The sequence below is a fragment of the Oncorhynchus clarkii genome, chromosome 20, assembly GCF_045791955.1.
Source record: "Oncorhynchus clarkii lewisi isolate Uvic-CL-2024 chromosome 20, UVic_Ocla_1.0, whole genome shotgun sequence".
Taxonomy (NCBI): Eukaryota; Metazoa; Chordata; class Actinopteri; order Salmoniformes; family Salmonidae; genus Oncorhynchus; species Oncorhynchus clarkii.
The window spans coordinates 71,205,902-71,220,085 of record NC_092166.1 but is presented as its reverse complement, the minus strand read 5'-3'; the positions used below and the strand labels follow the sequence as shown (position 1 = coordinate 71,220,085).

At 45.8% G+C, this 14,184-nt stretch overlaps 1 protein-coding gene across 5 annotated transcripts in view; it reads left to right on the top strand.

Moving 5' to 3' along the window:
- LOC139376856 (S1 RNA binding domain 1) overlaps window positions 1–14,184 on the top strand; it is a 98,907-nt gene that overhangs the window by 36,009 nt on the left and 48,714 nt on the right. For all 5 annotated transcript variants that reach the window (XM_071119817.1, XM_071119820.1, XM_071119819.1 and 2 more), the window contains exon 15: window positions 12,549–12,640. In XM_071119817.1, coding sequence (XP_070975918.1) covers window positions 12,549–12,640 — 92 coding nt within the window. The remainder of the gene's footprint in view (window positions 1–12,548; window positions 12,641–14,184) is intronic.

Sequence of the window (14,184 nt, the reverse complement as noted above, 5' to 3'; positions counted from 1 at the left end):
CTCCTTAAATTGGCCCAAGGAATCAGTTGTGTGTGTATATCTATGAGAAGGACTTATTTTAAGTGGTCTCAAGCTCAGTTTTAAGATTGAGATGGAATAGAAACTAAGAATGGAAACCAAGATGCACAATAAAGCCAATATGAGTAATTGCACATTTACCAGATGGATAAGAACATTAGACTAGAGAGACATGTCCCCCCTCTCAAAATGTACACAAGTCGTAAAGGAGGCCGGCTATGAACAGTTTGTGCCCAGGCTGACCAGTAGATAGATATGGTTTGAGTGGGGGCTGTGGGGACTCACAGGTGGCCAACAATGTGCCACCCTGCTGCCCCACTGGTGGCCAAGCATAGCAATCTCTCTCCCCTTAGGGCACCAACGCTTTCTGCTGTGTGTGTGTGTGTGTTAAACATGTGTGACATGTTTGTGTGAGTGACTGTGTGTCTGTGTGTGTGTGTGACGAGCGTCTGCCACCAGATTGATGTGAGTGGCTGTGAGACCTTGCTCTTTTCAGACGTGCTCTGCGGTGGCAGCTGGAGTGTGGCATTGGCGGGGCCCCACGCTGACTGGGCGCTTCCAGCCTCCTAGCACCAAGCGTGAGACTGACGGCCCCTGACACCTGCCATTTGGACCCTTTTCTGGGTGAAAAATGTCATCATTTTCCGACAGGACCAGGGCCGGTATCTGATCATCAATCCTCCGGCCAAAGTCCCCCGGGTCAGGCTTTGCAGCTGACTGAACAATGGGGCAAAGCTGTTTGAGGTGTGTGTGTGTGTGTGTGTGTGTGTGTGTGTGTGTGTGTGTGTGTGTGTGTGTGTGTGTGTGTGTGTGTGTGTGTGTGAAGAGAGGCAGAATACATCCATTCACACAGATGCATCACTCTCACTGAAAACCCTAAAATACGCTCTAAGGAGAGCAATCAATTTCCCTTTTTTTAATAACTCCTCAACCTCATCAGTTCAATGAAGTTGAGTTTAATTATAATCAGTCTATTCAACCCAGGATAGGAGGCTGTATGGCTGTTCTGTTCCTGGATCAGCTGATTGGAACCATGTGGCAGGGCAGTCAAATAATTGGATGTAGAGGTTGGACAAAGCCTTGAGATTATCATTATTTGAGGGATTGCACTGATGGTATTGTTGAAGATGTTGACATCATGGTATTTTTAATTTAGTGATCGCTGATTGGTGATGTCACAGAGGATTGTTCCAATAATATCAGAGAGAGAATTTTTTTTTCTGCATATAAGGTCCTAAAGTGGGACAATAGACCCAGTTGGTATTAGATAGAACGTCGCAACCCTGCCCACCTGTGGGGAAAACAACCTGTGGTTACCTAGGTTACCCCGTTTTGCTCAAAGCAAAAACGGAACCTTTTTCAAATGCAATTTTCTTGTCGTCTGCTTGTTTTAAGAAAAGTACAACATGTCTAAAGATAATTGTTCAAAATTGGCTGCATTATCACAACTTAGAAAAACATAATATTGTAGGGCAGCGTTTCCCAAACTCAGTCCTGGGGTTGATTATTTGAATCAGCTGTGTAGTGCTAGGGCAAAAACCAAAATGTGCACGCACCCCTTGGGGTCCCTAGGACCGATGGGAAACACTGTTGGAGGGCTCATTCCTTTTTTCATGACTATGCTAGCAGCCACTTGAGTGAGAGTGCTAGCTAGCTACCGATCAGAACATTTTTAAGCTAGCCAAGACCAACAACACCATTAAACGGACTATACAGCTGCAAGTAGTGAGTGGAGTTACAAACAGACTATACTAAACAAGTTGAATGTCTTACCTGTGATTTAGATGTTTTCCACACACACACACGTGTAGCCTACTTGGACACCGCGTCCTCACATGTCCCACTCACACACACCGAATAGCAGGCTCTATTTCCCTACGTGGGAGCATTGTGAACTGTAGGTCAGGATGTTTGACCTGGCTACATGTACATTGTATAACAAAACAGCTTTTCGACATGTTTTGTTATTTCTGTATAACAAAAAAAGCAGATGTACAGCTGTGGGGTTTAATGGAGAGACACATTCAGTTCAATGAGTTGTGGGGTTTAATGGAGAGACACATTCAGTTCAATGAGTTGTGGGGTTTAATGAAGAGACACATTCAGTTCAATGAGTTGTGGGGTTTAATGGAGAGACACATTCAGTTCAATGAGTTGTGGGGTTTAATGGAGAGACACATTCAGTTCAATGAGTTGTGGGGTTTAATGGAGAGACACATTCAGTTCAATGAGTTGTGGGGTTTAATGGAGAGACACATTCAGTTCAATGAGTTGTGGGGTTTAATGGAGAGACACATTCAGTTCAATGAGTTGTGGGGTTTAATGGAGAGACACATTCAGTTCAATGAGTTGTGGGGTTTAATGGAGAGACACATTCAGTTCAATGAGTTGTGGGGTTTAATGGAGAGACACATTCAGTTCAATGAGTTGTGGGGTTTAATGGAGAGACACATTCAGTTCAATGAGTTGTGGGGTTTAATGGAGAGACACATTCAGTTCAATGAGTTGTGGGGTTTAATGGAGAGACACATTCAGTTCAATGAGTTGTGGGGTTTAATGGAGAGACACATTCAGTTCAATGAGTTGTGGGGTTTAATGGAGAGACGCATTCAGTTCAATGAGTTGTGGGGTTTAATGGAGAGACGCATTCAGTTCAATGAGTTGTGGGGTTTAATGGAGAGACGCATTCAGTTCAATGAGTTGTGGGGTTTAATGGAGAGACGCATTCAGTTCAATGAGTTGTGGGGTTTAATGGAGAGACGCATTCAGTTCAATGAGTTGTGGGGTTTAATGGAGAGACACATTCAGTTCAATGAGTTGTGGGGTTTAATGGAGAGACGCATTCAGTTCAATGAGTTGTGGGGTTTAATGGAGAGACGCATTCAGTTCAATGAGTTGTGGGGTTTAATGGAAAGACGCATTCAGTTCAATGAGTTGTGGGGTTTAATGGAGAGACGCATTCAGTTCAATGAGTTGTGGGGTTTAATGGAGAGACGCATTCAGTTCAATGAGTTGTGGGGTTTAATGGAGAGACACATTCAGTTCAATGAGTTGTGGGGTTTAATGGAGAGACACATTCAGTTCAATGAGTTGTGGGGTTTAATGGAGAGACGCATTCAGTTCAATGAGTTGTGGGGTTTAATGGAGAGACGCATTCAGTTCAATGAGTTGTGGGGTTTAATGGAGAGACGCATTCAGTTCAATGAGTTGTGGGGTTTAATGGAGAGACGCATTCAGTTCAATGAGTTGTGGGGTTTAATGGAGAGACGCATTCAGTTCAATGAGTTGTGGGGTTTAATGGAGAGACGCATTCAGTTCAATGAGTTGTGGGGTTTAATGGAGAGACACATTCAGTTCAATGAGTTGTGGGGTTTAATGGAGAGACGCATTCAGTTCAATGAGTTGTGGGGTTTAATGGAGAGACGCATTCAGTTCAATGAGTTGTGGGGTTTAATGGAAAGACGCATTCAGTTCAATGAGTTGTGGGGTTTAATGGAGAGACACATTCAGTTCAATGAGTTGTGGGGTTTAATGGAGAGACGCATTCAGTTCAATGAGTTGTGGGGTTTAATGGAGAGACACATTCAGTTCAATGAGTTGTGGGGTTTAATGGAGAGACACATTCAGTTCAATGAGTTGTGGGGTTTAATGGAGAGACACATTCAGTTCAATGAGTTGTGGGGTTTAATGGAGAGACACATTCAGTTCAATGAGTTGTGGGGTTTAATGGAGAGACGCATTCAGTTCAATGAGTTGTGGGGTTTAATGGAGAGACGCATTCAGTTCAATGAGTTGTGGGGTTTAATGGAGAGACGCATTCAGTTCAATGAGTTGTGGGGTTTAATGGAGAGACGCATTCAGTTCAATGAGTTGTGGGGTTTAATGGAAAGACGCATTCAGTTCAATGAGTTGTGGGGTTTAATGGAGAGACGCATTCAGTTCAATGAGTTGTGGGGTTTAATGGAGAGACGCATTCAGTTCAATGAGTTGTGGGGTTTAATGGAGAGACGCATTCAGTTCAATGAGTTGTGGGGTTTAATGGAAAGACGCATTCAGTTCAATGAGTTGTGGGGTTTAATGGAGAGACGCATTCAGTTCAATGAGTTGTGGGGTTTAATGGAGAGACGCATTCAGTTCAATGAGTTGTGGGGTTTAATGGAGAGACACATTCAGTTCAATGAGTTGTGGGGTTTAATGGAGAGACACATTCAGTTCAATGAGTTGTGGGGTTTAATGGAGAGACACATTCAGTTCAATGAGTTGTGGGGTTTAATGGAGAGACACATTCAGTTCAATGAGTTGTGGGGTTTAATGGAGAGACGCATTCAGTTCAATGAGTTGTGGGGTTTAATGGAGAGACGCATTCAGTTCAATGAGTTGTGGGGTTTAATGGAGAGACGCATTCAGTTCAATGAGTTGTGGGGTTTAATGGAGAGACGCATTCAGTTCAATGAGTTGTGGGGTTTAATGGAGAGACGCATTCAGTTCAATGAGTTGTGGGGTTTAATGGAGAGACACATTCAGTTCAATGAGTTGTGGGGTTTAATGGAGAGACACATTCAGTTCAATGAGTTGTGGAGTTTAATGGAGAGACACATTCAGTTCAATGAGTTGTGGGGTTTAATGGAGAGACACATTCAGTTCAATGAGTTGTGGGGTTTAATGGAGAGACACATTCAGTTTAATGAGTTGTGGGGTTTAATGGAGAGACACATTCAGTTCAATGAGTTGTGGGGTTTAATGGAGATACATGTTTTGTTCAATGAGTTGTGGGGTTTAATGGAGATACATGTTTTGTTCAATGAGTTGTGGGGTTTAATGGAGATACATGTTTTGTTCAATGAGTTGTGGGGTTTTAATTGGAGAAAGATTAGTCATTTTTATCTTGTTCATGACGCACTCTTTTCTAAGTGCAACCCCATCTTAAACTTTGTGGTGCCTACTAGAATCAACGGCCAAAAGCAGACTGAGTCTAATTTTGTTTGGGGATTTGCTGCTTCCTGTCTCTGTTTCACAGTGTTCTGTATCATGTCACCAAGGGGATGATATTGTCCTCGTTCCTCGCTAACAGACCTGATGATCTGATGCTGAATTTTAATTAGGGAGTGGTTTGAGCGAGGGGTCCAGGGGGGGTGAGGTATCAAAGCTTGTATCCGTCTCCCCCAATGTCTGTCATGACTGGCCGTCAGGGGCAGTGGCATGGAGGGGGTGTCAGAAAGGGAGAGGGCTACAGTAAGACTGGGGTTCGGAGGGAGCTTGGCTGTGACTTTGCCCCAGGACAGGAACCAGGGACAATGGTCTGAGTAAGTGAGTGACAACCCTGAAGGGCCACCAAGTCATCCTTTTCACTTAGAGGCATCTGTTGACTTTGTGCTTGTGTGTGTGTTAGTGTCCACTTAGGCCAGAGCGCAGGGCACAGACAACCTTCTGCTGGCTGCCACGGCGATACCCTCGCCATGACGATGGTCTGGGTACCGTGGAGACAAGGGGTCTAGGCTGTATCTATGACAGGGCTGCTACCAGCTGCCCCAGCAGCACTGCTAATTAATTCAGACATGATAGGGGCTAGCCTCTCTCCCTGTCTCTCTCTTCCTCCCCTTTCCTCTGTCTATCCCTTTCTTATATGACTGTAGAGGTTTTTTGGGGGGCACTTTCCCCTGGGACAGACACTAACTGTACAGACTCTCTTTCAACTGACCCAGAGCATTCTACTGTGTCGCATATCACTTAATGAGGAAGAGAGTGTGTGTGTTTGTGTGTTTATTTTATCTGTGGTTGCTGCCTTACTGACGTACAGGGAGACCCATGGCCTTGTCAGTGGATGATGTCCTTCCTCAGCTCAGTGCTGCCTGTATTTGTCAGATATCATTAGGCCGTGTTCTAAGAGACTAGTGCTGGCCTGCTATCAAACTATCAGCACTGAAAGACTACTCTTCCCCATCACTGGTCACCAGCCTTCTCTCTGGAACCTGCTCTAGTGTGTCTGTGTCTGTGCGAGAGAGTACACAAACTTGTGTGTGTGTTGGTCAGAGGTGTCGGACCAGATGGGCCTGTTTCTGAGGAGTTGCCTCCAGGCTCTGGAGTGGCGAGAGAGAGACTCAAATCAAGTTTTATTTCTACGGTACATTTCAGACATGGAATGCAACGCAATGTGCTTTACAGGAAAAAATGAATACAACAATAAAAGCTGAAATATTCACTAAACAACAAACCATAAGATAAAAACAAAAGAATGACACATACTGAACAGCTAAAAAGCACCCAAAGGAAAAGCAAAGCTAAAAATATGTTTTAAGATCTCTTAAATATGTCCACAATTTTGCCCTCCCTCAGGTTCTCTGGCAGGCTATTCCAGAAGCTGGGGTCATAGTAACTAAAGGCTGTCTCTCCATGCCTCTTGGTCCTAGACTTTGGGATATTTAAAAGACCAGTGACCTGAGAGACCTATTGGGTACATAACTGAAAAGCAAGAGAGAGAGAGCCAGACGGGAGAACAGAACGACCATCTTGTTGCTTCACTCTCATCAGCATGTGTGTTTGTCTTGTTGCCAAGAGCTCATGAGTCTGTGGCCTTCCATTGGTCCCTGCTTCATGCAAACTCTTTACAATATATGGTCCTCTGCCTGTCTATCTCAATCACAGTGTTTATTGTATCTCTGTTTTTTTTGTCTCTTGTCTGTCCTTGTCACTATGACTGTTTGTCTCTGCTTCTCTGTGTGAGAGTGGTGTGTGTTTGGGTGTGTGCCCTGTGCTGTGACCTCCTAATCCGTCTGACTGTCTTATTAATGACCAGCTTGTCGACTCCATCTTCTCTGACCCTGCTGAAGGTCATGTGCCAGCGCTCGTTAGCGCTGTCACTACGAAGACATGTCAGCTGTCAGCAGAAGCGGGAGTGGGGGGTTCTAATGCAGAGACGGCTAGAGTAGTCAAATGGGGGAGGGAGAAAGATGGGAAGAGAGAGGGGACAAGTTCATTTAACATGTAATTCTTGTCAGACTTCTGTCGGCTGTTGCTAAACAGGATGGTACTAATTGGCAAGGTTGTCGTGGCAGAGGCCCCCATTCTAGGGTCTTTTGATGTGGCTGTAGTGAGAAGGGGATCTTAAGAGGTTTGGTTGTACCAACAGTGAGTGTGAGAGGGGCAGGCGCTGACCTCTCATCACAAAGGTCAGCTAGATATGAACACTGAGGAGAGATACTCCCCATCTGATCTGTCTATCCAAGAGGAAAGAGAGAAGGGTATACCCTGAAGATGGAGGATGGATCAGTGGCATGACTTTATGATAACACCTCTTACCGGACATGCAGGATAATATGGCAATTGTGAGATGATACAAAATGCATCATACGGGATGATTTCTGTATTTTGAAAGTTACATATCTTGAAAACTTGATTGCTGACAAGCAAAACATTTTGGGACTTTGTCAACAACTGACTAATGAAACAAATACCCATAGATCGTTTTTGGGTGGAGTTTTCCTTTAATGTCTTCAATTCCCCCACCATTTCTCAGTCATTATCCTACAATAGATGTGTAGTAGTAGCAGCAGCAGCAAAAAAAGAAACGTCCCCTTTTCAGCTCCCTGTCTTTCAAAGATAATTCGTAAAAATCCAAATAACTTCACAGATCTTCATTGTAAAGGGTTTAAACACTGCTTGTTCAATGAACCATAAACAATTAATGAACATGCTCCTGTGGAACGGTCGTTAAGACACTAACATCTTACAGACGGTAGTCAATTAAGGTCGCAGTTATGAAAATTTAGGACACTGAAGAGGCCTTTCTACTGACTCTGAAAAACACAAAAAGAAAGATGCCCAGGGTCCCTTCTCATCTGTGTGAATGTGCCTTAGGCATGCTGCAAGGAGGCATGAGGACGCTTAAGACAGCGCTACAGGGAGACAGGACAGACAGCTGATCATCCTCGCAGTGGCAGACCATGTGTAACAACACCTGCAAAGGATTGGTACATCCAAACCACACCTGCGGGACAGGTCAGAATGGCAACAACAAATGCCTCAGTTACACCAGGAATGCACAATCCCTCAATCAGTGCTCAGACTGTCCACAATAGGCTGAGAGAGGCTGGACTGAAGGCTTGTAGGCCTGTTATAAGGCAGGTCCTCACCAGACATCACCGGCAACAATGTCACCTATGGGCACAAACCCACCGTCGCTGGACCAGACAGAACTGGCAAAAAGTGCTCTTCACTGACTAGTCGCGGTTTTGTCTCACCAGGGGTGATGGTCGGATTTGCGTTTATCGCCGAAGGAATGAGCGTTATACCGAGGCCTGTACTCTGGAGCGGGATCGATTTGGAGGTGGAGGGTCCATCATGGTCTGGGGCGGTGTGTCACAGCATCATCGGACTGAGCTTGTTGTAATTGCATGCAGTCTCAATGCTGTGTGTTACAGGGAAGACATCCTCCTCCCTCATGTGGTTCCCTTCCCGCAGGCTCGTCCTGACATGACCCTCCAGCATGACAATGCCACCACGCACAGAATGAGCAGTATGGCTGGTTTTCTGCAAGACAGGAATGCCAGTGTTCTGCCATGGTTAGCGAAGACCCCAGATCTCAATTCCATTGAGCACGTCTGGGACCTGTTGGATCGGAGGGTGAGGGCTAGGGCCATTCCCCCCAGAAATATCCAGGAACTTGCAGGTACCTTGGTGGAAGAGTGGGGTAACATCTCACAGCAAGAACTGGCAAATCTGGTGCAGTCCATAAGGGTGAGATGCACTGCAGTACTTAATGCAGCTGGTGGCCACACCAGATACTGACAGTTACTTTTGATTTTGACCCCCCCTTTGTTCAGGGACACATTATTCCATTTCTGTTAGTCACATGTCTGTGGAACTTTTTCAGTTTATGTCTCAGTTGTTGAGTCTTGTTATGTTCATACAAATATTTACACGTTATGTTTGCTAACAATAAACGCAGATGACAGTGAGAGGACGTTTCTTTTTTTGCTGAGTGTAGTAGTAGTAGCAATATAGTCGTCCTCATTTAACGTGTTCTATCGTCCTCATTTAACATGTTGAAAATAATGAACATTGAAATGTTACTGTGGCTACAGTAGGTTTGACTCTGAGTTAGAGGCCTTCAAACATGAACCAGGGGCTTTCCCCATCCGGACCCGATATGCATAAATAAAAAATGTCAATATAGAGACCCGTTCCGAACGGACCAGAAGACAATTAGACCCGTTCCTGGTCAGACCCGGTCCAATCCGAGTGAGGGTAGCAGCAGAGAAGTAAATGTTTAAGCGACCTTATTAACCGGAGCTGATAAAGAGCGAGGGAGAGGTGGTCGAGAGAGTTGACGGTCTAGCAGGGGCCGTGCAGTGTGTGTAGGCTACTGTGAGTGTGAGTGAGTGACACGGGAACAGGGAGGAGGGAAGGAAAGACGGCAAAATAAAATAATTTAAAAAAAAATCGAGCACACATCCATGCAATCTCCATAGACAAACATTGACAGTAGAATGGCCTTTCTGAAGAGCTCAGTGACTTTCAAAGTGGCACCGTCATAGGATGCCACCTTTCCAACAAGTTTGTTTGTCAAATTGTGGTCCTACTAGTGCTGTTATTGTGAAGTGGAAATGTCTTGGCGCAACAACGGCTCAGCTGCGAAGTGGTAATCCACACAAACTCGCAGAACTGGACTGCCTCCTCGGTTGCAACACTCACTACCGAGTTCCAAACTGCCCCTGAAAGCAATGTCGGCACAATAACTGTTTAAGCCTAAGATCACCATGCGCAATGCCAAGCGTCAGCTCGAGTGGTGTAAAGCTCTCTACCATTGTACTCTGTGGAGTAGTGGAAACGCTCTCTCTGGAGTGATGAATCACGCTTCACCATCTGGCAGTCCGACGGACAAATCTGGGTTCGGCGGATGCCAGGAGAACTCTACCTGCTCCAATGCATAGTGCCAACTGTAAAGTTTGGTGGATGAGGAATAATGATCTGGGGCTGTTTTTTCATGGTTCGGGCTAAGCCCCTTATTTCTAGTGAAGGGAAATCTTAACTCTACAGCATACAAAAACATTCTCATTGATTCCAACTTTGTGGTAACAGTTTGGGGAAGGCCCTTTCCTGTTTCTGCATGACAATGCCCCCGTGCACAAAGCGAGGTCCATACAGAAATGGTTTGTCGAGATCTGTGTGGAAGAACTTCACTGGCATGCACAGAACCCTGACCTCAACCCCATCAAACACCTTTGGGATGAATTGGAACTTTGACTGCGGGCCAGGACTAATCGCCCAACATCAGTGCCTGACCTCACTAATGCTCTTGTGGCTGAATGGAAGCCAGTCGCAGCAGTGTTCCAACATCTAGTGGAAAGCCTTCCCAAAAGAGTAGATGCTGTTATAGCAGCAAAGGGAGGGACCAACTCCACATCAATGCCCATGATTTTGGAATGAGATGTTCGACGAGCAGATGTCCACATACTTTTGGTCATAAAGTGTAGTTGCCATAGCTAGGTTATTTATCATCCAATACGATTACGTGGTACCTGTCTTGGCTGCATCGAACCAGGAGAAGCTAGTTAAACTAGCTAGGCTAATTGAGGCTACATGCGCTTTCTCGTCCTACACAGTTACAAGCAACAATTCCATCCAGAATATAAAGTAGCATCCTACCTGTTGGTTTTTGGTCTTTGTAGCCTATCATTTTCCTTTTTAACTTTTAATTCCACCTTCCATTGTTTCTCCTAACTTTTGTCCCACACGAAGGCTCTATGCCTGCATCCTTTTGCCACTTTGATGACAAACGATTGGCCAACAACAAGCTACACGCGCCACTTTCGTGAAAAGCAAAGAGCAGCAACATGAAATATACAATTTCTCTCTCTCTCTCTCCATGTACTGCAGGAGTCGTGTTCGGATCTGTATGGGTCCTTCCGGACAAGTCAGTTAAAGTTACACATACCCAAGACCCGTGACAATCATATCAGATCCGACCCAGACCTGTGACATTATATAGAATTCTGGATCCGGAACCTCTCCGATCAGGTCTCGGGTTTCGGGTACGGGTGATGATGATAATATTATTGCTCGATATTTTCACATTTTAATTATTTTTATTATGACTGGTGTTTATGGGCCAAACATTTCTGAAGTGCTAAGCCTATTCTGTCCCAAGTTCCCAATAAGGATTTAATTCTGTATTTTATTATTTATCAGTTGTCACCTTCTGCTGTTGAAGCAAACGGTAGCAGTACACATACAAGTCCTCTAGATGGCAGTAGTGTCACACTACAACTGGATTCTCTGTACACACACACACACACACACACACACACACACACACAAACTAAGCTTGGAGGTTGAGTCCATTAGTTAAGGATTCATTCTGTCCTTTAGCTCTGCATCACCCTACATTGTCTTATGTCTGCTGGGGCTCCACCTTTTGGCTTTTACCCTCACATCAGGTATATTTCTGGAACTAATGGCCATATTTTAAAAGTAACAAGCAACACAATGGTAAAACTGTTAAGGTATTTGGATGTGCTTGAGTGCTTTACGACCAATTAGTCATAGAATTGAAAATAATAGATAATGCCGTTTTGAATATATGTATGCATGTAGACTTCTATAGTTGAGAACATGTCCTAGGCATATTCATGTAGAGAAACGAGCAGAAGCATTCGCCCTGGCCTCTAACCTTATTTGCTTGATGAAAAGGTCTGTGATCACCGGAGTTGGAAGAGAACGTTAGAGATAATTACCATGGTGAAAGGTTAGATTTATTGAGTCGGTGTCTACGACAGAGGGTCTCGAACAGAGAAAGGAGAGCTTGTTACTGAATGAATGAATTGATTTGTAGGTAATGGTGCATTTGACACTAGCCATCTAAGTGGTGCTGAGAATGAGAATACATCAGTGGAAGGAGGGGCTCTGTGAGTGATGTGATGGTTATGACAGTACATCTTTATTAGGGCTATTTGTTTTTCCTTCACTATTCTTTTCCCTCCATCTTCCCCATTCACGTACCTTTTTCATTCTTTTTTCACCTAAAAGCTTCCCTAAAAGCTATGTGGATCAGTCTCACAAACCTGAGCTTATGACGCCCTTGATCTTCAAAGAAAAAGGAGTGTTTGCATGAAAGGCAGGAAGGAACAGCAGGGCCTTATGGACTTAAGAATCACGTATTGATGCTTTGTGAGAAGATGCTATTTTAGTAGAAAGAAGAGGCTGGAGGAAAATGGCACTTGGGAGGGGAATATAAGAATATATACTGAACCTTTTGAGAAGAGAGTAACAATACGAGTGGGCTTTGGTATGAGTGTGAGTAGTTCTGCCACTGGTTGACTGCTACTGTGTGATCCTGGCTGCTCTTGTAGACTTTGTCATTGTGCTAACGCTAGTTAGCATTGGGTCCAGTAAATACCTCCAACTTCCTTCAAACTGCACGCAGAGACATACAAATAGTATCCATGACTTCATCCGACTGGGTAAGTAGAACAAAGAACTTAATTGCCAAATTGTTGAACTATCCCTTTAACCATGTGTTCTCTCTGTCTCAGCATCACCAGCGAGGCAGGGGCATCCATCTACAGTGTGAGCCCAGCGGCAGTGAAGGAAATGCCAGATCTGGACCCGAACCTGAGGAGTGCAGGTGAGATACACCTCAGTCAATGGGCATGTCATGCCAAATAGTGTCCACTTGCCAAAATATGTCCTCCCCTCTTGCATCACAATGGGATTTGAGAAATAGACAATAAATGTTTTATGGTTACATACACCAGATGCAGTGTGTTGTTTTACAGGGTCAGCCATAGTAGTACAGCACCCCTGGATCAAATTAGGGTTCAGTGCCTTGCTCAAGGGCAGAAGGACAGATTTTTTCACCTTGTCGGCTCGGTTATTCAAACCAGCAACCTTTCGGCTACTGGCCCAACGCTCTAACTGCTAGGCTATATGCTGCCCTAATTAGGAGTTAGCCTCCGTTGCCAGGGCCGTTGCTAGAAGTTGCGAAATTCTGACTGGTCTACATAATGAACCAAAGCCTCTGTTGTTATGTTGGTGGCTTAGCTCTTTGCTGGATTCTAGTCTGCTCTTCTGAGTCCTGCTCTGCTGTCTGGTCTGGCCATGCAGCTCTCATCTCTGCTGTCTGGTCTGGCCATGCAGCTCTCATCTCTGCTGTCTGGTCTGGCCTGGCAGCTCTCATCTCTGCTGTCTGGTCTGGCCATGCAGCTCTCATCTCTGCTGTCTGGTCTGGCCTGGCAGCTCTCATCTCTGCTGTCTGGTCTGGCCAGGCAGCTCTCATCTCTGCTGTCTGGTCTGGCCAGGCAGCTCTCATCTCTGCTGTCTGGTCTAGCCTGGCAGCTCTCATCTCTGCTGTCTGGTCTAGCCTGGCAGCTCTCATCTCTGCTGTCTGGTCTAGCCTGGCAGCTCTCATCTCTGCTTTCTGGTCTGGCCTGGCAGCTCTCATCTCTGCTTTCTGGTCTGGCCTGGCAGCTCTCATCTCTGCTTTCTGGTCTGGCCTGGCAGCTCTCATCTGTGCTGTCTGGTCTAGCCTGGCAGCTCTCATCTCTGCTTTCTGGTCTAGCCTGGCAGCTCTCATCTCTGCTGTCTGGTCTAGCCTGGCAGCTCTCATATCTGCTGTCTGGTCTAGCCTGGCAGCTCTCATCTCTGCTTTCTGGTCTAGCCTGGCAGCTCATCTCTGCTTTCTGGTCTAGCCTGGCAGCTCTCATCTCTGCTTTCTGGTCTAGCCTGGCAGCTCTCATCTCTGCTTTCTGGTCTAGCCTGGCAGCTCTCATCTCTGCTGTCTGGTCTAGCCTGGCAGCTCTCATCTCTGCTGTCTGGTCTAGCCTGGCAGCTCTCATCTCTGCTTTCTGGTCTAGCCTGGCAGCTCTCATCTCTGCTGTCTGCTCTGGCCTGGCAGCTCTCCGTCTCTGCTGTCTGCTCTGGCCTGGCAGCTCTCCGTCTCTGCTGTCTGCTCTGGCCTGGCAGCTCTCCGTCTCTGCTGTCTGCTCTGGCCTGGCAGCTCTCAGTCTCTGCTGTCTGCTCTGGCCTGGCAGCTCTCCGTCTCTGCTGTCTGCTCTGGCCTGGCAGCTCTCCGTCTCTGCTGTCTGCTCTGGCCTGGCAGCTCTCCGTCTCTGCTGTCTGCTCTGGCCTGGCAGCTCTCCGTCTCTGCTGTCTGCTCTGGCCTGGCAGCTC